The 23,301-nt window shown below is 42.5% G+C and overlaps 1 protein-coding gene across 8 annotated transcripts in view; it reads right to left on the bottom strand.

The window, feature by feature from the left end:
• Positions 1–2,714: 2,714 nt before the first annotated feature.
• The window catches only part of cbfa2t2 (CBFA2/RUNX1 partner transcriptional co-repressor 2), a 62,783-nt gene continuing 42,196 nt past the window's right edge, over positions 2,715–23,301 (bottom strand). For 7 of the 8 annotated variants that reach the window (XM_020703203.3, XM_078947992.1, XM_078947993.1 and 4 more), the window contains 10 exons: positions 15,830–15,988; positions 14,873–15,114; positions 14,698–14,787; positions 13,035–13,219; positions 11,531–11,784; positions 10,191–10,276; positions 7,461–7,653; positions 6,334–6,402; positions 6,040–6,230; positions 2,715–4,199 (listed from right to left, as the gene is read on the bottom strand). In XM_020703203.3, the coding sequence (XP_020558862.1) occupies positions 3,864–4,199; positions 6,040–6,230; positions 6,334–6,402; positions 7,461–7,653; positions 10,191–10,276; positions 11,531–11,784; positions 13,035–13,219; positions 14,698–14,787; positions 14,873–15,114; positions 15,830–15,988 (1,805 nt within the window). In that variant the 3' untranslated portion in view covers positions 2,715–3,863. Of the gene's footprint in view, positions 4,200–6,039; positions 6,231–6,333; positions 6,403–7,460; positions 7,654–10,190; positions 10,277–11,530; positions 11,785–13,034; positions 13,220–14,697; positions 14,788–14,872; positions 15,115–15,829; positions 15,989–18,455; positions 18,580–23,301 lie in introns of those variants that run through there. The other variant, XM_078947995.1, reaches the window with a different exon arrangement.

The raw sequence follows: 23,301 nt of genomic DNA, 5'->3' as shown, positions 1-23,301 counted from the left end.
GAAGTAGTAGTATTATAAGGTAAGGACCAAAAAACTCCAGAACAGTTTTTATCCAACTGTAATAAACATTTTAAATATTAAACCTGGACCTCTTCTGTTAGATGGCTTCAATTGTGCAACAATGGATGCTTTCTTCATATTTATCTTTTTTTTTTTTTTTTTTAACTATTTCAACTCATATTGATTCTGTTTTTATTTATGAATAATGCACTTTTATTTTTTGCAACAAATTAATTTAAATTTCCTTTTTTTTTGTTACTGGATAATGCACTTTACTTGCATTTTATTTTTTATCCATTCATTTTTTTTAATGCAACAAAGGCAGTAAAATAAAGAGTCCCTCTCATCTCCAACAGCAGACCTGAAGGGTCTGGGACTCACCTGGACTTTGTAGAAATATTTTCTTTTTTTGTCATGTAAAAAATCTTTTTACTTTTGACATCATTTTCATCCATAGGGTCAAAAATGGTTTGAAACACAAAAATGAAGGGAACTGCACGGTAAGCTCTTCAAAGTGAGCTAAGCTGAACAGTTTATGGGTGATTTTGGAGCAATCTGCTCACTCCTTCAGCATGAGGAAAAGCTGGAAACCAGAGAGGATCTTTAAAAAAAAGAAAAAAAAAGCTGCTGCCATCATTCAGAGATTTGGAGAAACCTGAAGCTCACCAGGAACCATGGAGACCTCCCATCTCACAGGAAGTATTTACATCCACATTGAATTTAGAAATGAGTGACTTTGTTTCCACTTGGAATGAAATGTTGGGTTATGTTGCCACCTAGTGGTGAGATTCTGTATTACGTTTGTGTAAGAACTCTATTCCTTATATATGACAATCATATACTCACTCCTGAATTATCCTCTCTCCAGAGCATCCTTGCATAATCTATATTTAAAATGGATGATGCGCATTTTTAACAAGTCTTTTTAATAATTTATTACATCACAGGGACAAAAAGGAGAAGAAATGTAGAGATTTTATCCCAAAGAGCAGAATCTTCCTGTTACTTTTACTCATTTCTAATTAAAATAGTTAACTAGATCCTCCACTTACACTATTTGGTACAGTTAAAAAGGTTAATCAAAAGAAAAAGGTATAATCAAAAGAAAGAATGTTGGGTTAAGTATTAAGAAATGTATTTTTTTTTAAAAGCCCAGTTTATCGTGCAGTTAAATAAAACATTTCTTAAGTTGAGTATTTTTTAAATTTTGTATCGAATCAGTTTAGGGAGGGATCATGATGAACGCAGCAAAGGTTGCTTCCTTTGTAGCAAAACGATGACCTGAAAGTCACTGATCTGCGGCTCAAATGGCAATCAAATGATCCAAATTAGAAGTCCTGGACCACAAGGACAGGATTGTTTACCTACTGAGCCAAATGTGACCCCTGCCAAACTCAAAAACTCACCAAAATTCACACACACCTAGTACCAGGTGAAAAGTTTTTTTTTTTATTTAGTATACAACCCCCCCCCAGAAAATGATGACATCAAAGCTGGAGACCATTAAAAAAACACAAATGGGGCCAAAAATTTCTTAAGGGGCTGAAAAAAACAATCGTAATCCACTAACGAAACCAAAACACACAGGCTGGGGACACTAAAGAAAGTTTTAACATTTTTAACATTATGGGATGGCTATTTTGTGGACCAGTGTGAGATTTGCAGATTCTCCCGTCTTCCGACAACTTTCCTTCAAGCAGTCTTCATAAAGGTTCACCTGCATGCCGCCAGCTTACGGCTGTGTCTGAATTCCCACCCTAACCCCTAACTATTAAAAAACTAAACAGTGAGGCACTATGTAGTGCCCTGGATTTTAAAAGCAACACGGAGTCCATGCTCACTACTTTTTAATTTTTAAACGGAGAACACTGACATCATCGATTTCAAAAAGTTAAAATCTAATTAAAATTAGCGTTTTTGCGACGATTATTTGAGTCCACTGAGTTCTAAAGATGAAAACGTTGATGGTTTATTTTAAAAACACATTTAAATGCATTTTTTGACAAAAAATGTTCAGACGCAATGCATTGTGGTCTATATTTGCCAATTAAGTGAGCATCACTCCACACTGGTTTTTCGCAGAGACTTCTGGGAAATTTTTAGGGCACTCGATTTTGGAATTGTAGATTTGGACAGCTCTACAAAATGGGGAACGCACTATATAGTGAGTAGGGAAGGAATTTGGACACAGCCTAAGTCTACAACGACAACCAAAGTTCTGCTGACCTTTGACCCCGGGAAGAGGCCGCCATCTTGAATTGAAAAACAAAAAAACAGTTTTAAATCCTCCTCCTTCAAGGGATTTCATTCTCTCCCCTCGAGCATCATTGAAAAGCTACTGGGGGAAAAAATGTTGGCATTAAAGTTTTTAACGGTGTCAGCGTGGTGCGCTCGCAAAAGTGGCGCTTCCATTCTGCGTCCATTTTTAACCAGAAGACTGTGGAGTTCTAATACACGGATCGTTGGCTCAAGCTGAACGAAACGATATGACACATGATGGGGGTGGTTAACAAAAAACCCTCTGTTGCTAAGGAAATCTAGAAATGGACTTTTGCCGATTTTTCTAAAGAAAATGACGACTAGATCCTCAAATGGTTGCTATGGAGATAACAGAAAAGTCACCATTTTGGGGGGAAAAAAGTGTTGCCAGTGAGCAATACAACTAAATGCTTTTCTGAGGATCACATTCACAAAAATCAGACAGAAAAACCCAGTTTTTGAAGCATTTCTACTTCTTTATTTCATACTTCATGTTAAGATATGTTTTTCATACAAAGCTATGCCTCGGAACAAAAGAACATGTCTAGAGGATGAAGGAGGAAAAAACAGGGTTCACAAAATAAAGGTTTTCTCTCATAATAGTTTTTGTTTTTTTGTTTTTTACAAAGTCTTCTTACAACCCAGGGGTTCTGAGTTGCAACAGCAGAGGACAATAAATCCAAGTTCCTCACTCAAATTCTGTAGCTGTGACATAACAATAATACAAAAAAAAAAAAAAAAAAAATCTGTACAAACAAATACAGCTTAGCTCCTGAGATTCTCTGTGAGACAGAGTCCTGGCTCCCTACCTGCACCACCGTAGGCCTCCAACAAATGCAACAACTACTTCTGGGTCTTTATTTGGAAACTGCACGACTGAGCGTCCGCAGGTTTGATTTCATCCAACCACCATCCGTCTGGGGTGGAAGTGACGATTCTCTGAAATGACACTCGCTAGCTGACGACAAGGACACGGATGGACGGACGGACGCTGAAGACGATTGAAGACTTTGGTGTGACAGAAACGGCTGAATTGAAATGAAAATCATTTGCTTCACGGTTTTCACAACTGGACCAATTCACATGGATGTTTTTGCATACAGAGAAACTGCAGAGATCACTTTTCCTACACGACAAAGACTCGTTGGAGCCGGTGCTGGCATTTCATTTTTACATTTACCAACACCAAATTCCTCTTTTTCCACCAAACGAGTAGAAAAGGACTTGAAGGTCTGTCTCCGTGGGAGTTCCATGCTTTCCTTTCAGCGCTCCCCCCCCCCCACAAATAAACTGGGATCGGTCTTGAGTTTTCCTTCCCAGCTCTCGCAGATCAAACATTTTCGGGTTTTGGATGTTTAGAAGCACTTTCCCATCTGTCACGGGGATCTGATGGTGCCGTGGACACGCTGCAAAATGACACTCTGCTTTCTGCCAAAGCTAAATCCCTGCTGACGCATGACTCAAAACAGTCGTCTATAATCTGTACTTATTTATTTGCCAAAGAATATGATGAAAAGTCTGTTATCCTAACTTCGCCCAAAGATCGTTTCCTCCTCGTTCGGCTCCGTCCATGAACACAGAGAAAAGGTGGAGCTCTCCGCCTCCTAGTGTCCGTTGGTCTCGGGGACGGATGCGGGAGTGGAGGGAGTGGTCGAGCGAGAAGCGGCTGGATTGTGCTCTGCGGCGGGACTGGAGGAGGGAGGCGCGCCGTCGGAGGCTTTGGGGCCGACGGGACACATTCCGGGAGCCGCTGCCGTCGCCATGGCAGCCACCCTGTTTGCGGTGATGGCGGAGACGGGCTTGGGTTGAGCTTGAAGTCCCGGGCTGCAGATGAGGTGATGTCTTTCCCAGTCTTTGTGCTGGCAGAAGGACCCGCAGTAGCGGGCGGCGTTGCATCCGCTGCACGTCTCGCTGGCTTTGCGGCCACAATTCCAGCAACACTGAGGAGGAGAAAAAGAAACTGGTCAGTCAGTTTTTCCCCAAACGGTTACAACAATTAATAAACTTAAAATCACACAAATGACATGCTTTTAATTTGAAATGCATTATGTTCATCTTATTCATGAAGGGAGGAAGAGTTTGGAACAAGACGGTTTCTTATTCAGATTAAAAATACAAAAAGATATCACATCTGTTTGAGATATAAAATCATATATTACAAAAAAAAAAAATATGATGCATCTTCCAACATTATAATTGCTCCAAAAAATCTACACATTTGCATTTAAAACACAGTGACACACTCACACACACACACACCCCCACGCACACACACACATGCTGAATCCATTTACTGAGTGTCAAATAGAGTTGAAGAAATAAAAAGAAATTGTGGACTCCTATGTTTTTCCTTTTTTTTAAAGAAGTCATCTGATTGTGGAACTACACTTCCTGTCATGGAAAATGTAAATTTAAGAAATCTAATTTATTCATGTTTTGTTTTTTATGAATTTGAAACGAGGACTAAAAAATCCATTTGACTTAATAATTGAAGGAAGAATTTACTTTCTGATGGTGGTTTGACCTAAGTCACATGACGTTTTTGGTGTTTTTCACACGTTCTTGTCATTTTTTTCACGATGAAGTACATATAGAAAGAAAATTGAGATTTACATTGTATTTCTGAGTATTTCTTTATTAAAGCCGTTGTAAATCAAGAGCAGACAAGAAAATGTTTCTTTATTTTATTGGGCGGGCCGCTCCGCTTCATCCTGATGCATTTCATTGTAGACTAAATGGTTTTAACTCAAAGCTGTGCGGCTGGAGAGCTCAAATAGTTCTCGCCATTTTTGTTGCACTAAAAAATGCACTAAATGGATGGGTGATGGGAAGGGGGAATGTGCTTGCGCCGCAATTACAATACCGTCCTACAACTCCTGATGAATTCCTGCCGCTCTGCAGGGACTATGTCCCAAAAAAGACACAAGTTTGTCTAAAAACGTCATAAGTAAAGGTCAATGGCCGATGAGGTGTGCATTATCAGGATTTAACGCACGCCGTGGAAGCCTGAACCATCCAACAGAAAGTGGAGGATGGTTGCTTCTGTGAAGTGTGCTAGGTCTGATTAATGCACACTTCAAAGGCCATTAACCCACTTATACCATGGTCACTTTCAAAAGAAATAAATATTCAATCAGTTTTTAGAACTTAATTCTTTTATTTCTTCGGATTGGATCGTTTTTTTCACAAAAAGTTGTTACATTCTGACCTCCGACCTCGACCACAACAGCAAAGGAAAGCTATATTTGCTGATGGGTTAAACAAAGCATCAGTTCAGAGAGCAAGTTCACTTCTTACCGCTTGTTTTTGTCCAGATGATGAAACCAAAGTTCGTTTTAAAGAAGCCAGCGCAGTGATATGGAACATTTACGCCATGTGATCGGAACTTCTTTTTTAGGCGTGCATTATCACTTTTTAATGCTGCACAGCAGCCAATCAGCATCAAAATTCACCTGAACCATGGTTAAAAGAGCGCTGAGAAGACTTTGAAAGTGAGAGGAGTGGGAGTCTAATGGATCGGTTTAGTTTCTGCACAGACACTAACCAGCAGGTGATTCGGTCGAAAACAGACGCTTGTAAACGAAGGTGTATACTTTCACATTTAGCACGCGCCTCACTGCTCCGGCATTTATTTGAAGTCAGGCTTCCTGTTGCCGTGATCCTATTTTTCCCTCTTCAATCAGTCCTTTTCTCTAAACATCTTCCTGCTGATAGAAACTTTCCACAGCTGCAGTATCAGCAAAGTGTGTGTGTGTTTTTTTTCCCTAAACTCCGCCTCACCTCGCTGGAATCTTCTTGTTCATTGATGACCATGATGGCGTCCTCCTGAGCCTTCCGCTTTTCCTCGGCGAGCGTCTTCTCCATCTTTGCCCTCTCGGCTGCGATCATCTCGAAAGCCTTCTGCTCCGCCTCGGCCACGGCTTTCTGGACCTCGTCCATGGCTTGACGTTTGACCTCGTTCACCGCTTCCTCTGCACACGAAGGCAGGCACATTTAAGGACCCGCCTGACGGCCTCCAGGCCATTTAAAGAACATGGCGGTTTGACATTAATCTTATTTTGATGGCGTCCTTACCGGCTTTCCTCCAGATCTCATCTGTAACGTATGCTGAGCCGGGCCTCGGGGCGAAATCTCTCTGCGAGTCTGCGGAAAAGACAAAAAAAGCAGGAAGATAAGTCCCCTAAACTGCAAGCAAATGTTCCACTCCTTATGTAATGTGCCTGAAAGTAACCACTCAGTGGGGGGAGTTCAGGTTTTTTGTCCTTTGTTTTGTCCGTAGATCTTCTCCACACATGCGGTGTAATTGCTGGTTGTCAGAGTTTTGGCCTGATCTGAGATCTGACAGCTTTAGAAAGGAATGTGTTTGGCTTGGAGAGATCTGCACACCAACAAGCTGTGTCAACATTCTGAGTGTTCCCTAAAACTCCCCTCCCCGCTTTTCACTCGTGTTTTTGCGCTTAAACCTCTTCCCCAACAATGCTGCCTGGCTCAACGGCGTTTTCCTCATGTCCAATCGCCTTTTATTTCCCCCCTCCTTCATCTGGCGTCATCCACCATCACCAGTGTGCTCTGAGCACAGGAAAAGCGGGCGAGCCCTCCGGCTGGGGGCCCAGATGGCACGCCGGCGAGTTCGCCAGCTCTGGCTCTCTGAACCTGCAGGACGGCAGGACGGCCCTTCTGTGGCCGATATGGCGGGGGCCAGTCCCAGCACCTGTCTGTAACCGGGGAGCAGCAGGAGGATGGCGAGGCTGGCGCTCAGAGAGAGCACTGCCAGTACACAGCAGAACGGGGACCAACTGCCAATGGGCTCACTGACGTGTGACTCAGCCTGCAGTTTCTAGAAGGACCACTAGATGGCGCAGTGAGTGTGAAACAAGTTTTCCAACTTGATTCTGTAAGCCTCTTTCCATATTTACTAACTTTTTACCATGAAGCTCCAGTCTTTGCTTCTTAAATGTGATGCCTCTGCTTAGAGGCAAAAAGATAAAAGACAATCATGAGCAGGATTTTTCCTATGAGAACTGGATCAATGACCCATTTTTGCAAAGATCACAGGAAAGACAACCATTTCTATCAGCTAATTTCTGTTATTAATGCAACACTCAGCTAGAAACAAGTATAAGCAGCCATCATGGAAAGACTTCAGACATCTAGCAGCTTCTTGGCCAGCAGTGAGAGCCCCGATTCTAAAACTGATTTACCAGATTCTGCAGAGTGGGGGCTGTGCGTCTTGGAGAACGGAGCAGAGCCCGATCCTCCTTTGCGAGGGTCCTCCTGCTCGTTGGAGCGGCGCCTCCAGTAGTTCAGCTCCTCCCGATCGGCCTCCTGGCACCGTCTGAGCACGCTCACTGACCTCCGTGTCTTTTCCACCATGTCCACTATACAGTTCAGCACCTAGAGGAACAAAAGAGTTGCTGCAATGTGGACTGTTTGTGTAAAATAACACCATCTCATCATGGGAACGTTTGCTAAACTCAAAACAAAGAAAAGAAATCTGTTTAAACACCGTCAGAAAACACATCCATTATCTTAGCACACAGCAGAAATCTAAAACACTGCAAAAACCGAATGTTTAGATTTGTTTCAGGAAAAAAAAATGTCTTATTTTCTGGTTTGCCATAAAAATGTTATCAAGAAAGTTTTTCAGTAGCGGAATAATCTAAGTTGAGAAAACATGACTTAGTGACTAGAATTGTTTTCTAAGTATTAGAATTCTTGCTGAGACTTATTTTTACCTTAATGGCAGATTTGTTTGCATTTTAAAAGAAAATCTGCTAACAGATTAGGAATTTTGGAATGATTTCTGATGCTACCCTCACCCTGCTTATGTGACGCTCATCCTTGAACGCGGATTTAGCCTCTGCTGTTCACACTGGACTGTCGCTAGCCGACACAGTGTATCACAGTGTTTGTTTATCCCGACTGGAGCAGTCTGTCGGTGTGAAGGGCACAGCACTCAGTTGGTTCAGTTCATATTTATGTGGCAGGAGTTTTTCTGTCCAACTAGGACAGTGCTCTTCTTCAGAGGCTCCGCTCAAATATGGTGTACCCCAGGGCTCAGTTTTAGGCCCGCTTTTATTCTCACTTTATCTGCTGCCACTGGGGTCCATTTTTAGGAAATATAATGTGTCATTCCACTGCTACGCAGATGATATCCAGATCTATCTTCCCCTAAAATCTGGAGGAGTGGAGGGTCTCAACAGATTGCAGAACTGCTTAGCAGACATCAAGTCTTGGATGGAGCTGAACTTCCTCTGTCTGAACAAAAACAAGACAGAGGTGTTTGTTTTTGGAAAGTCTGACTTGCTGACAGGCTGCTGTAGGGCTGTTGGCCCCCTGGACCCTTCAGATGCTCCGTTCATTAGAAATCTTGGGGTAAACCTTGACAGGCATTTTAAATTTGACAAACAGGTCAGTCTTGTAGTCCAGTCTAGTTTTTATCACTTAAGGCTAATTAGCAAAGTCAAGCCATATCTACCTCCTCACGCTTTGCAACAAGTGATTCACGCCTTGATCTTCTCTAGACTGGACTACTGTAACTCTCTGTACAGTGGTATGGATCAGTCTCTGCTCCGCCGTCTCCAGCTGGTTCAAAATTCAGCGGCCCGCCTGTTAACGGGGACCAGACGGTGTGAGCATATAACCCCGATATTACGCTCACTTCACTGGCTGCCTGTGTCTTTTAGAATTTCTTTTAAGATTCTACTTTTGGTTTTTAAATGTCTGAATAGTCTGGCACCTCAGTATCTTTCTGAGCTTTTGCATGTTTATCGCCCATGTCGAGTCCTAAGGTCTGAAGATCAAATGCTTTTAGTGGTTCCCAGGACTCGGCTTGTGACTCGGGGAGACAGAGCCTTTTCAGTTGCAGGTCCTACACTCTGGAATGCTCTCCCCTATTCTGTGAGGTCTGCCAGAACTGTCAGTAATTTTAAGACTCTTTTAAAAACACATCTTTTTACTCAGGCTTTTAACTTCAGTGAGCGTATCTAGTGGGACTTGTTCATTTTATTAATTTTATTCTTTTATTGTTTTTATTGTTTTATTTCTTTTATTGTTCAATTGATTTTATTGTTTTATTGTGATTGTTTCTTTATTGCATCATATTGTTTGGGATTTTATTGGATTTTATGTTAAGCACTTTGGTTGCCTTGGCTTTTATAAGTGCTATACAAATAATAAATTGATTGATAAATTGATTGATTGATACCAGAAGAGGATCCTGGAAGAGGCTTGGAGGGAAATGTGGGGATGGTGCAAACCTGGTGAATCTTTCTCCAGCTTTTTTCTTTTACAGCTCTATTCCGATATATATATATATATATATGGGACTCCGGTTGGTTCTAAAATGCAGTTATTAATTTCTCCTCCATGATCAATTTTCCATGTAAAAAGGATGCCATGAATTTACGCACTTCCGTAGACTTTTCATTGGAAGTGGGGACTTGAACGTTGCTGAGGGCGATGTGAACGTAGCTTAAGGGGCTTGTTTTCGCAAAGTAGCTGTAGTTGTAACCTTTTCCTTTTTCCTTACCTTTTCCTGACTAACAGCGGAAAAAAAATATGTCGTCCAAATTTCTCTTTTCAAATCCACCAAAAACTACAATTCCCAAAGCTCCGCCCCATTTATATTTGGTATTGTTTAAAAGCCCTAAATGTCTTCTGTAGATACCAAAATTAAGTAAAATGCAGTTTTTGGGAGATTTTCAGGTTTACGACATTTGGAAGACATGAAGTGTTTGACTCGTCACCAATCAGAAAACATGTTGAAAGGATGGGTTCGGATGGAAAGGTTTCTGTTTGGATGAAAATGAATCAAACCCGTGTGTTTGTGCGTGGATAAAAACCTTCGTTGCTGTAAAAAGCTCAGATCCCATAAAAAAAACGCCATGGTTTCCGTATCAGCAGCCGTGGTGCCCGTCTGCAGAACTTACATGGTCCAGATGTCTCCATTCATCAGCCCACTCCCTGTCTGTCAGTCTGTGGTCCACCGGCTCCTCACGGTAGCCGCCGTTAGAGCCTGATTAAAACACACAGGACAGACCGCAGGCCGCTGTCATTAACATTCCTCTGAATCCAAGAGAAGCCGCAGAGACGGAGAGAGAGATAGCTGGACTGAAAAAGCAGCTTTTGTGTTGTTTCTGTGACAATCTTAGACTCCAATGAGCCCAACGTACACACAAAAATGAACAAATGGTGGGAATGAGGAGAGGTACAATGAAAGAAAAGATCCATGGTAGACTGGAGGTGTGTGGGGAGGGGGGTTTGAATAACAAAAGTGGAGTAAAACAGAAAAAACAGAGGACTTTGATGCAAAACAGACTGCCATAGCTCGGAGCCGGCACACATCTGGAAGTCAGCTGTCAACCTCGCACACACACACACACCCACACACACATGCACTCCCCAAATTTCTCCCACAGCGCCTCCCCTTCTGGAGCTCCCAGCATTCCAGTAGGGAGACACTCAGGCTGAGTAGAGTGGCTCCATTTCTAAACACAAAGCAGTCAGGCTGACACTCACTGTAGACTGTTAACACACAACTATCTGATTTCCATCACTGCATGACTTAAGCAGTGTCTAATCACACACACACACACACACACACACACTCCGGGGAATGCTCATGCAGAGGTCAGAAACATCTGGATTCATGTCCACAAACGTGGGAAAAACATTCTTCCAAACACAAGACAGCTTTCCTTCTATGGAGGCGGGAAACCAAACAAGAGGGGATTGGAAGTGGCTTCCTTACATCTTCCTGACTCCTGCTCCTCATCTGTGTTCATCAGTTCAAAGCCTGGAGTGTGGACTGATGTGTGTGTGTGAGTTAAGTGGCGGCAGGCGGGCGGGAGGCTGTCAGACGAGGGACTGAGGGCTCGTAAACGCAGCACCTCTACCACGAGCACGTCAAGGTGTGTCTGTGTGTGTGTGTGTGTGTGTGAGCTACTGCTGTTTCCACTGAGTGCTGACAAGCATCAAATAGAGAGCAGATCCACACCGGAGTAGAAGCAACCCTCCCTGCCTGGACAGTATGGCTCTGTTTAGACACATATCTGGACTCCAGAGGTACACGGAGTCTGAGTCCACAAACACACAGACCACCCATTACCGCGCTCACAACATGTTTTCATACCAATTTGGAAAAGCTCCGTCTGCCACTCCGGTTTGCACGGCAGCTTTCATGTTATAGAAACGCACAGATGTGTGATTCTTTCACATTTATTCCGTTTTTTTTTTAGTGCTGCTCTCAAACCGGCGCCTGGTCACACACCTGGGAGGCGGGGCCTGTCCTTCAATTCCCGGATCTCCAGAACCCGCTGGCTGTGTTCACGGTGCAGGATGTGCGGGGCTGCTATGTCGTCCAGGGTGTAGTGCTGCAGGGGTGGAGGGGTCGGGTGAAGCTGGGCCGTTAGGGGCAGCGGGTGCGCCGGGCTGTGTCGGGGAGCAGGGCTGATGGTGCAAATCCGCTTTGCTGCGGGCTCCAGGGCGATTGGCGGGCGCTCGTGGAAGCCGTTCTCTTTGGGCCTGAGCAGATAACAGCAGCTCTCGGTTAGAGGTCACATGACTATGAGGGCAGCCTCACACTTGCAAAGTTTGAAAACCTTTTTGTAGACCTAGAACACATTTTAGCTAACTTCTCTTTGCGCTACACCTTTCCATAATGTTGTCTCATTAAGAGTTAGAATCTAAAGCAGTCATTTTCACTCGCTGTGCCACAGGAAATAACTCCTTTTCAAGGATATAAAAACATTTATGATCACCAGAATATCAGCTCTGTTTTCATCAAAATAGTCGCAGGTTTCACTCCGAGTATTTGCCGATGTCTTTGTGGAGCTCTTCAAAAAAAATGCACCGGTGACAGTGGCTCCTCCCACACACGGCAGAACAGACAATTAGATTTAAATGAAGCGCGGGGGGGGGGGGGGGGGGGGGGGGTTCCGCGGCACACGTCTGTGCAGAACCGGGGCTAGAGATCCGTACGGATCATCCGTGCGCCTCTAGTGGCTTTGTGGAAAAAGTGAAGGAAATAACGGAACTCTGAGATGTGAGCCTGTCCCGCATCAGCACCACTGCTTTTTACTCTATCTCCCATGATGCATTGCGTTAATGCGACGGCATCTCGTACTGTACTGCTGGTAACTGTCATGAAGCACAACAAACGTAAACATCTGTTCTGACAGTTTGCCAATGTTTTTGATGGATTGAAGGACAAATTCTATTTCACACTTGATTCACTTTTGAAAAACTTGAAGTTGAGTCTAAACATAAATAAATAATAACATAATAAAAGAAACAGGATTTAGGTGAAGTCTCCAACAAACACATTGAACTAAAATAAAACCATTTATTCACTGAACAATAAATAAATCCATTTAGTTAAAGTTACATATTGGATTTAAAGGAAAGAAAAATGATTTAATTTGTTTTCACGTTTTTTATGTAGTTCCAATGAAACTTATTATAAACATGAATATAACGTTTTTGTAAATTGCTCTTGTACAAAAATGAAAAAAATATTTCAAAATAAGTTTTTGTGAGGATCACAGAAAAAAGTATTTGAATAACCTGGAGGGAAAACCAACTATACCTGGGAACATTTTAACTGATTTAGTTGAAAATTTGTATTGAAAAGCTTCCCATCTTTAAGGAAAAACAGCTGCAACATCACATTTTTTTTTGCCTCAATTCTTCCATAAAATGTATGTGAGATGGTTGGGAGAGACTGGACATCCACTTTTTGGTTCTTTTCCTTTTTTTGGGTCACTCCCGCTCACCTGCTGGGGCTGTGTCTCTTGGTCCCCGTCTCAGGAGGCTCCATCAGCAGCTCGGACGAGTCGGGAGAAGAGGCCAGGGTGGTGCTGAGCAGGAGGTGCTCGTGCTGGGACAGGTACTGCGCGGGGGTCTGCTTGGCTGCCCGTGCGCAGTGGAGCAGCTCCCTCTGCAGCAGGGGGAGGTTCGCCTAGCAAGGAAAACAACAACAACAAAAGTTTAACATTTGTGAGCTTTCAATTGTAAAGACTTGTAAGAGTCCACCGCTGAACTGAGAGAAAAGCCTTCACATGGACTGACTGCTAAAGCTGGGAGTCGTTCTGCGGCTTCTCCAATTTAAATGGAAACGGCAAAGCTGCCACTGCAGTTGGTTTCCATACCCCCCCCCCCGTGCGTATGCTGAGCACAATCATTTGGTCACAGCAAAGGCATGCAAGATGGTACAGCGGCTTTAAAAAAACACGGACAGAATAAATGATAAACAAGCTCCACTTCTTCTCCCACCCTTCCGTCTGATGTATATCCATGGCTATCCGAGCGCCCTCCAGCTCTTTCCCTCTCACTTTTGTTCCTTGTGCTTGCCTAATTAGGAACAGACTCTAGTGTGTTTCTAATTAAACCGCTTCCTTACTCCTTCTGCTCCTTCTTCTTGAGCAACCAAATAAATAACCGTACACTCCTCATTTTATGGCTGACCTTGTCCCACTGCGGAGTACTTCTAGCCATTATTCAAAGCTTCAATAAAACACCCCCCCCCTTTCTTAAATCTGACAGCTTCCTTAATCAGTGGTCACTAAACTTGAAATGATCTCCCCTTCTCTCTTTAGAAGACGATAAGTCTCATGGAGGTTGACTCCATCCGCATCTCCACCACGCCCCTTTCATTTCCCTGAGAGCACGCCGACACATGTGCCGTGTTGGTTCCAGGGCGTTCAGCGGGGTGGATTCTATATCGGCGGCGGCTCCCCGTCAACTGAACGCTCCTGAAAAAAGGACAGCGTCTGCATGTGGCACGGTTTAGATCACACAAAAGGAGAAGGGAACGCTTCATAGGCGTCTTTCACACTTCCGTGTTCCTGGTTTTCCATCTCGTTCCTTTCAGCGCACGCTCAGAATTTGTTCAAACTGTCCTGTCTCCTCTTCCTCTCAAACAGCTGGAATGAAGTAATAAATTAACAGAAGGGGGGGGTGACTAGGAGGATTTTTGTCCCAGCTTCTGACAGACAGATGAAGGGGCGCCCAAGGTGGTGGTAGTGGTGGGGGGGCCAGGGAAGTGTGGAAAAACTGATTCTGAGCGCTTGATGTACCACAAACCCAAAATTTATGGGCTGCTTTACAGACGGGAACTCCTAAAAAGTATCCAGTTGCAGGCCCCCCCCTGGATACAAAGGGCCTCGAGAGGCTGCTCAACACACACTCATCTGCTGCTCGTCAAGTTAAAACAAAAAAAGCATGATGGGTAGGTTGCAGTTTAGTTATAGAAGTGAACCAAAAGCCTCCTCGCCGGTCGCTCCATTTAATACTCTTTCCTATTATGACTAATCCGGATTGTTAAAAATGAGATTCTTTAAAGAAGAAGAGGCTGAGAAGATTTAAATTAAAAAACTGTGAATTTACCACAATCATCTGAGTTCAGATGATGGCAAAGAAAAAGAAACATGTATTTACCTTGAGAAAAGGAATAACAAAAGGCCTTAAGGGGAAGTTTGTGGCCTCCTGAAGCCGCGAATGAAACTCCTCAATGGTAACTGTGGAATTCTGGGAGAAAGAGTAAAGGTTATTTAAGCTACGAAGGGAGACAAATAATGATTAAAAAAAATTATAAGGGCAACTAATAATTTACCACAAGGGCCAAAACTAAGCTTCTGACGCTGTCTCCGATCTCGGGGGAAATGTCGTTGCCAAACTGCTGCAGCGTTGTCAGGAAGCGCTTCAGCTTGCTCAGCTGGCGAGCCCCACAGGTGGCCGGCAGCTGCTGGTTCGCCAGCGAAGAGGAAGAAGAGGAGGAAGGCCCGTTGCTGTAACGCTGTGGCGGAGAGGGCACTGCGTTCAGGGTTGGTGGGGAGTGATGGTTCCCGTTGGTCACTGGGGAGGAGCAGCAGATGACGGGATGAAATTAGGATCAAAGACCTATTCTGATAAAAAATGGTGTTTTTGGTGTATTTATGTTCTTGTGGCATGGAGGACAAATATTAAGAAAATTCATCTTAAAATTGCCTTTCAGAGTGTTTCTTTATTTAAATCGTGAATCAGGAACAGATGCAAAGCCACAAGCTCCCTGCTCTGCTCCATTCTGATGCATCAACCTGTAGACGTCTAGATCCGTGTACGTCTTTGTTTCCCTCGTCTGAACGGGCATCTGGCTCAAAACTGTGAAGCTCTGATTTTGCTCAACATTTTTGATGAACATGTAATGTTAGGTTGGGGGTAATAGGAGGCGGTAAACTAGGTGGGAAGTGTAGACAAATTTATGATGGGAAGGAGGGGGGGGGGCTTACAACAACAAGTCTGAGGGAAATTTCTGATGAAATAATGTCCTAGAAAAGGTCCCCGATTTTTTGATTAAAACTAAAACGGCATAATCATAATCAAGAGACCACTGAAAACGATTCAAAAAGAGATGGAAAGATGTTCCTAAATAGCCAGATGCCTTTTCTACCTAAATGTGGGTCAAAGTTGCGACTTTAGAAGGTTTAGGTTTTAAATGCAACACAAGCAAACTAAGATTCTAAAATTCCAGAATCTACTTTCCAGGTCAACAGGTGAGACCTCTCAGTCAACGCCTTCATAGAGACCTTACATGTTGTTGTGGAAAATGAGGCCGGGCGAGGGCCGCTGGGGTTGACGGAGGGCAGGGGTGGCATCGCGGAGCTGGAGCTGCTGCTGGGGGCTGATCTGGAATGAGTCTTAGCATCCACAGGCGACCCGGGCATGGCAGGGCTCTTCTTCTCTCTACTGTCTGCACACAGAGGGAAAGAGTCAGTTTTGGGTCGGTGGGAAAGTTTCTTGAAAACAAAAAAGTGTAATAAAAAAACAAAAAAAAAAAACAATTTTATTCATTCATCTAAGATAAGCATTAACAGAAAAAAAAAACACAAGAGACATAATATGTGTGAAAAGACGCAGCTTAACTACCCACTCAGTGGTTTAAATAATACAAAAGCTTTAGCACTATAGCTGCAGGAGAAAACAAAAGTTACACCCCCACTTCACATCATACAGCACACACCACCCTGCCCCCCCATCAAAGAGCCAGATGTCTAAAGTTTAGCCCCTCACTCTCACCCATTCAGATCAATAACAGAAGAAATGCTGAAGAAGTCTATTGTGTGGGAGTGGAGACCCCCCCCTCCCCTCAGAGATCCCCAGTAAATGAAGCAGGGGGCAAAGACTGAAAAGAGAGAAAGAGACGAGCCATTTCACGCTTTACTAACAAGATCTGCAAAGCTTTTGAATGTTAAACGCAACTTCTCAATATGCTATTGATGGAGAATGGACCACCAGATAAGGAGTTTGGAAAGAGTGTAATGGGAGGAGTGGTAGCGGGGAGACGTGGGATCAGAAGCCGCCTTTGTCTGCCGGGGCTGGTTCCCGTCTCCATTTAGAGTGGATCAGACTTTCTTTATTTTTTTTAACTGCTTCAAGAATTGACGATTAATAGACAAGAGCGATCTCCGAGGTCACGGGTCAGGAGAGAGCAGCTTTTAAAATGCGGTTTCATGGTTTCAAGGGCTTTTGGCTTCAATCGGACTCTTTATATCTTTTTCAGAGCTATGAACTCTTGATGGCCTTGAACCATAGGGTTCCAGTTTATAAAGGTTTTTAGCTGTCAAAGGGTTAAACCCAAGAGAATTTCAAAATATACGCATACTATAAAGTCTTAAACTGCCTTTCGAGACTCGCTAACATTGTGACATGGACTCCTCTTGATCCCCTTTCACTCGTTCCCAGCCATGTGGCTGGCCTACCACCATTCCACCTGTTTACCAACACAGGAGGCAGGAAGGAGGGACCTAGACATTTGGATCGCCACACGTACCCACCACACACGCGGCCTTGCCAGCGCACCGCAGGAAGCAGCCTGCCGTGCGCACCCAAGCTACCTCCAAAAGCTCCGCGCGCACACTTTGTCCATACGACCAGGAAATTAGAATGACGTCTCAATACCAGAATCAGCTGGGCATATGGTCCTAGTGTCAACACTTTACAATGTAAATGTGTGTGTGTGCATATAAACCGGTGAGCATACACCTTTTCATTAAAACAAACTATATTCTATAAACTATATATAACCTTTTCTTGGAAAGGCTTATTGGTTCATCGGAAATCTCACAAAAATATAAAACTTTGAATTCTGTATATTTCTGAATATAAGTCGCTCTGGAGTAGAAGTTGCACCAGCCAAAAAATCCATACTAACGGAGAAAATAGTTAGGGAGAAATTTATCAAACAAAATACTGGTTCAAGAACAAACATTTCGGTCAAATCCCAATAACAAAATAGATAATAATTTTAGACTGAATGCTTCACTACCATAACGCATTAATGCTTATTAAACCTCATGAAACATAGGAGGAATCTAGTATGTTAGCACAACATAAAAACAATTATTCAGATAACCGCAGCATGAAAAAAAAGGCCAACAAGTCAACGAAACTCGTTACATCACTTTAAATCACCAAATTCTTCATGTGTCGCTTTAAAACAGTTTAAGTGCGGCGGTTCTTCTTCTGCATTTCTGTGAGTAGCAAATACCGATACATCAACCTACAGTGCCCTCTAGTGGCTGTTGCTATTTACTTTAAATACATATTTAGAATACATTAAAAACTGCAACTCATAATACAAAAAAAATACAGCATTTAATGTGTTTTTATACTTCAGACCAAGTGAGATATTTGTTCGCAGCTGCGATCTTAAGACGTGGCGGGATCGGTTGTTAGTCATGCCAGACTTAATAGCTGAAACAGGAGACATCAGGTGTGTGCACGTACAGCTGACAGCCCATAGAGAATTGCCTCTGCTTGTCAATTAAGAGGGCATGCATAGCTGGATGACTTCATTTTACTTGCAAGCACCTGAGTCTGTCATATAAAGTCACAGGACTGTCAGGGGAGGCAGCTGTCACAGCAAACACACACACACACACACACAGTGCACAAAGTGGTCTAATGTTAACTCAGGTGAATGCTGGCTTAAAGAAGGATGTGGGGTGTTTGTCTGGTCTAAATGCCACCTGTCATCCTGGCCCTAACCAAGCAAAGAGCACACAAAATCCTGCACCACAAATCAACACAGCAAATAGACAACGTTTAGCAACCGAGGCAACCTCACATTAAACAAAGAAAAAAAAAACTGACATCTTCACCAATTTTAAATAAATTAGACATTTGAGACTATTATGAGCAATGTTTATTGCTCCTACCTCTGTGTTGATCTTCACTTTCATAGCTTCAAACTGATAGATTTGTTGATCAACCACTTGGTTTTATGTTGCTTCCTATAACAGCTGTTGTCGCAGGGGTGGAAAAGTAAAATGCATCAGCGGTGACGGCTGTTGCTAGACAGGTGTTCCTTGTTTGTTCAGCTTCAGGTGACGCTCGTCTGCATTAAAACATTTATTCGGCTTTGATTGCCTGCGCCTCCGCAGGTGATGATTCAGGAGGACACTCAGATGGAGAGAGGGTTGGGAGAGAAGATGCCAATGTCTCTGTTTCCACTAACTAATCTAATATAATAACGAATAAAAAGATGTTTTAGGAACTTGTACTTGAACCTAAATACCTGAAATAACAGAGAGATAACTTTCTGTATTTCAATACACAATCATCACAGTTTAAATACACGTGTTCAGTGTTAAGGTTTAACAAATGATTGTTTGAATTCAGTCTAAACTCTGAAAGGCTTTCAGTTGTGAGGTATGGAGCTAGGATTGGTTTACTCTCCGCTATCTTGCTCTTGTCATACAGATGAAGTGAGAGAAGATACAACACAGACTTGGCTAATTTATCACTGACCAAAGAGAAAATTCAAGGCATGTGCAATGATCCATCTGTGTGGGTTCATGTTAACAAGTCAGCACCAACACACACACACACACACAAATATGGTATGCAAAAATACTGCCTGTTGGAAGACTGCTGTAGAAGATAAACACTGGGTTTTTCCCCGCAAGGAATAATCTCTAACGAGTTTCCCTCAAACATCTTTTCATGGCATATCCATAGATAATGAAAAAAAAAGTAAAATTATTTGTTTTTACAAATTAAAAAGTCTAAATTTATTTATTATTTCTTTATATCATGGAAAATAGAGCTGAAACTATCTAAGAAAGTATGTCAAGCTAGTCACAGCATACTAGATTAAAAGCTAGCATGCTATCTAGCATGTACTTGTGTAATTAAAGACTCAATAACAAAAGTATTTAAGACATTTTAAAGGATAAGAATGAATATTTTTTGCTAAAAACTAACCTTTTAATCAAGAGTAGCAATACTTTTATGATTTTTCTTTTTTTGGTTTTGCTTTGTTTTTATTTAATACGGTATTGGCTAAGTTAGTGGCTAGCAAGAAACTCAGGTTAGCCTAAAATTTCCATCAGCGCTACACCTGTATTTGATTTATTTTGTGAATATAAGAATATTCTGTGTTCAATTTGTCTATATGGTTAGCGTAGCTTCAAATACACCATCACAGAATTGAATATTTTAATGTTTATTTAACTTAAGTTGAAGATTTTAAGCATTTAATTAAGAAATCAAATGTTTTTTTCAATTCTTATCCAATGAAATGAAGACGTATCTCTCAGAGCCTTAATATTAAAGTCACCAATAAACATAGAGTAAAAGGCAAAACAACAGTAACTGACTTAAAGATTAAGCAGGCTTTTTTCCTCCCTTCTGTACCATATGGATCTAATCGGCCAAGAGCTAGCCAGCTGGGACCTCCAACAGTCACCTGTGAGGGAGGAAGGGGAGCAGAAGGGACTGTTGTAGCCTCCTCCAGGCCAAGGCAGCTCCAGCCCACAATACACACACACACACACACACACACATGAGCGCACACACATCTCTGCCTTCCCTCCAAGGAGGGGAGGAAGGAGGGGTGGCACGAGGCAGCTGAATGCGAGCGAGTGGACTTAAATGCCGGGGAGACAAAGGCTGCACCTGGTCCCCGTCCGTCCATGCACACAGCCACAATACAGCACACATCTGTTCCTGTATCTCGCACTCGCTCCTGACCTCCACCCACACACACGGCGCAAGGATGCAGACGGCAATTTAGCAGCAGATAATCCAGCATGGTTGCAGAGTAAATGGTTATAACCTCGGATTTAAACAACAGGTTTAAGGGCGTAAAACAAACAGTTCTAAAATTGGTTGTGAAAAAGTAAAAAAAACAGGTGCAATTTCCCGATATCTTTATATGTTTTCATTGTATTCAGGCTCATTCTTTGCTTCACAGTTGCTACAACCGTTTTCTTACACTCAAGCTTTTTAAAAATCATTAGTTCAAAAATTTTCTTTAAATACAATAAAGGTAAAAAAAACCTGGTTTTCTTTGACAGAGAAATAGTTGAATATTGGTTAAAAAAACTACACTTAGCTATACGTTCAAACCGCCATCTGCAATGCGAGATCAAAATGACCACTTTCAGTAAAAAGTCTGTAAATGCATTGTGAACATAGTATAACAGTGGCTAAATTAATGCACTTTTGGCGTGTTACATGCCCGGTGTGAACATAGCATAACAGTTAGGGTTGTGTCGATGGACGATATCATCCCCGCCACGCTGCGAGTCGACACCATAACCCGTGGTTCCATGTACAAAACATCTTGATCGGATCAATGGTCGGATTAAAATTGAACCGTGTACATGGGCCCGATTATAACAAACGTTCACATGGGTCACACTTTCGGTCGGAATAAGTCATTCGCACATGCGAATGACTTATTCCGACCGAAAGTGTCGGAATAAGTAGCGAAGTGTTTGAAATACCAGAAGAGGAAATGAGTTCTGCTATAAACAAGCGAAGGTGCCACATACATAGATATCTGGCAGCTCGGTTATATAAGAGATGATTTTCTAAACGTGCTTTTATTAATGTTATGGTTATTATGAAGCGCCTGTGCAGTCATTTTTATTTTAAGCCGAGTGGTCAGTGCTTTTTTTGTAGAAGAACGGAGCCGGAAGAAGCCAGGATTAGGAGAAGGCTAACACGGGCTAACAACATTTAGCCTTGTTTGATGAACATAAAATCCATGCGGGAAATGCTGCAATCTGCATCTTGGCTGCAAGTAAATATGTGGGAATAACATCAGCCTTTATTTTGTCAGGACACGACAGCTCTGTCACAAATCCACGAAACACAAATCCACGTGATTGTTTGAACAGTTTCTAAGGACTGAGCGATATTTCTGCTTTGAAAAGCTAACACACAACCCCAAAGCCGCTGTGTGAGCTGGCGGTCCGAGCTTTTACCGGGCCACTTTTACCGGGAGAACCAGTTCTCCTAAGTTCGGTAGCTCGTTCACCTAGAGCTGAGGGACGGATCGCAGTCCGAAGTCTGCCACACATAGCGCACACGTAACAAAGCATTCTCTCTTCCCCTCAAACACAAAGCTATAAGTCCGGCTGCTCTGCTCAGAGACACGGTCGCTCGGTCCACCGGTCCACTTGACTAATGAAGTGCAGGAGCGGACTGCTTCTTTACTATTTTGTTTGTTATTTTTTTTGTTAAAGTCACTTCCCTCAGTTTATACTGGACATTATTTTTTCATCACGGATGAGTCATTATTTGGGAAATAAAAAAAATAAAGTAATAAAGTAAATCAATGAATAATAATTATCTAATAACGAAAAATGCCCCCCCCCCGACGATATCATCGTCCATCCTGATGTTTTACTGTACACAACGTCAACTGCCAATTTAAGGGAGATCGCCCAACCCTAATAACAGTAACTAAATTTCTTAACTTGATTAGGATTTTAGCTACAATTAGCTACATTCACACCGGTAGCGTAACACGCTAAAAGCGCATTAATTTAGCTACTGTAATGCTAAAAGTGCGTTACATTTTAGCGTGTTACATGCCCGGTGTGAACAGTAGCTAAATTTCCTGACTTGATCAGGCAAAAAAAACACAAAAAAGATGGAGAAGTCCCAGTGCACACTTTTAAGACTGCCAACAACTCACATCTTACTCATGCTGTCATAGGTTTGAGAAAGCTGGAAAGAGTTTAATCCAACCGCTAAAGAAATCAGTCACCAAGGTGGAGGCGCCAGTAAAGACGGAGATGAAATTGGGAAAGAAAACTGGAGGATGGAAGAGGAAACAAAGAATAAAAATACTGTTTTCATTTAGTTTCTTCAGGAAGAAAAGTCTGGTTGTCAGAGTAAGACTGTTTTCTTTGGCTCTTATTACCACCTTCCAGTCCTGTAGACCACATATTTGGAAAAAAAAAAACAGTATAAACACTGCTTCTCATTCAGGGACATGGAGCAGTGGGGAGGTGGCAAGGTTGACAGAAGGGAAAACAAGAGAGCGATGCTAAGTAAAAAACAAAAAAAACAAAAGCATTGTAGACCTTTTATGGATGCATGGGAATAAGAAAAATCCTTGAAACAAATTCCTAAGGTGTCCCGGGGTTATGGTGAGAGAAATCCTTGCGTAGCCTCATCACTCAGTGAGATAATTACAAAAACACTGGTGTAATCCAGAATGCCACTGACCCGCAGATTGAAATTGACTTAGCGGTGAGCTGAAAAAGAAAATGAAAGGAGGAATGGTGAGGCAGACAGAGCTCTAAAAAAGGAAATGAGCAGGAAAAAAAGGTGCGCTGATTTGATGCTGGAAAAAGGGGAAGCTTGGGCAGATGTCAGACTGAGAGGACGGTGTCCACGTGTATGAGGTCAAGAGAGGCCAGGAGCATGGTAAAGACGCTCAAGCCACTCCACTACAGGTCTAAAATGACAAAAATATATAAAAAACTACTTTAATACTTGTGAGTTTTTGAAAAACGTAATAAAACAGAGAGTTCTGCTAAAATTTGTCTAAAAAAATTAGAACTCTTGTGAATCTTGCTTAAGGCGTTTTCTTTCACTGCTCTATTCTACTATATCAAAGAATTGGTGGTGTATAATTCTGGCCAGGCACAAACTGCTACAATTGTCTTTCATAACTGATAACTTCCATGTTTTTGTACCAATAGCCTGAAAAATTGACCTAAAAACTTGCGTGAATGCAAAAGTTTTGAACGCGGAACCCCG

The sequence above is a fragment of the Oryzias latipes genome, chromosome 5, assembly GCF_053564925.1.
Source record: "Oryzias latipes strain Hd-rR chromosome 5, Olatipes_Hd-rR_3.1".
Taxonomy (NCBI): domain Eukaryota; kingdom Metazoa; phylum Chordata; class Actinopteri; order Beloniformes; family Adrianichthyidae; genus Oryzias; species Oryzias latipes.
Note: the sequence above shows the minus strand (reverse complement) of the source record. Positions and strands in the feature narration are given on the sequence as shown.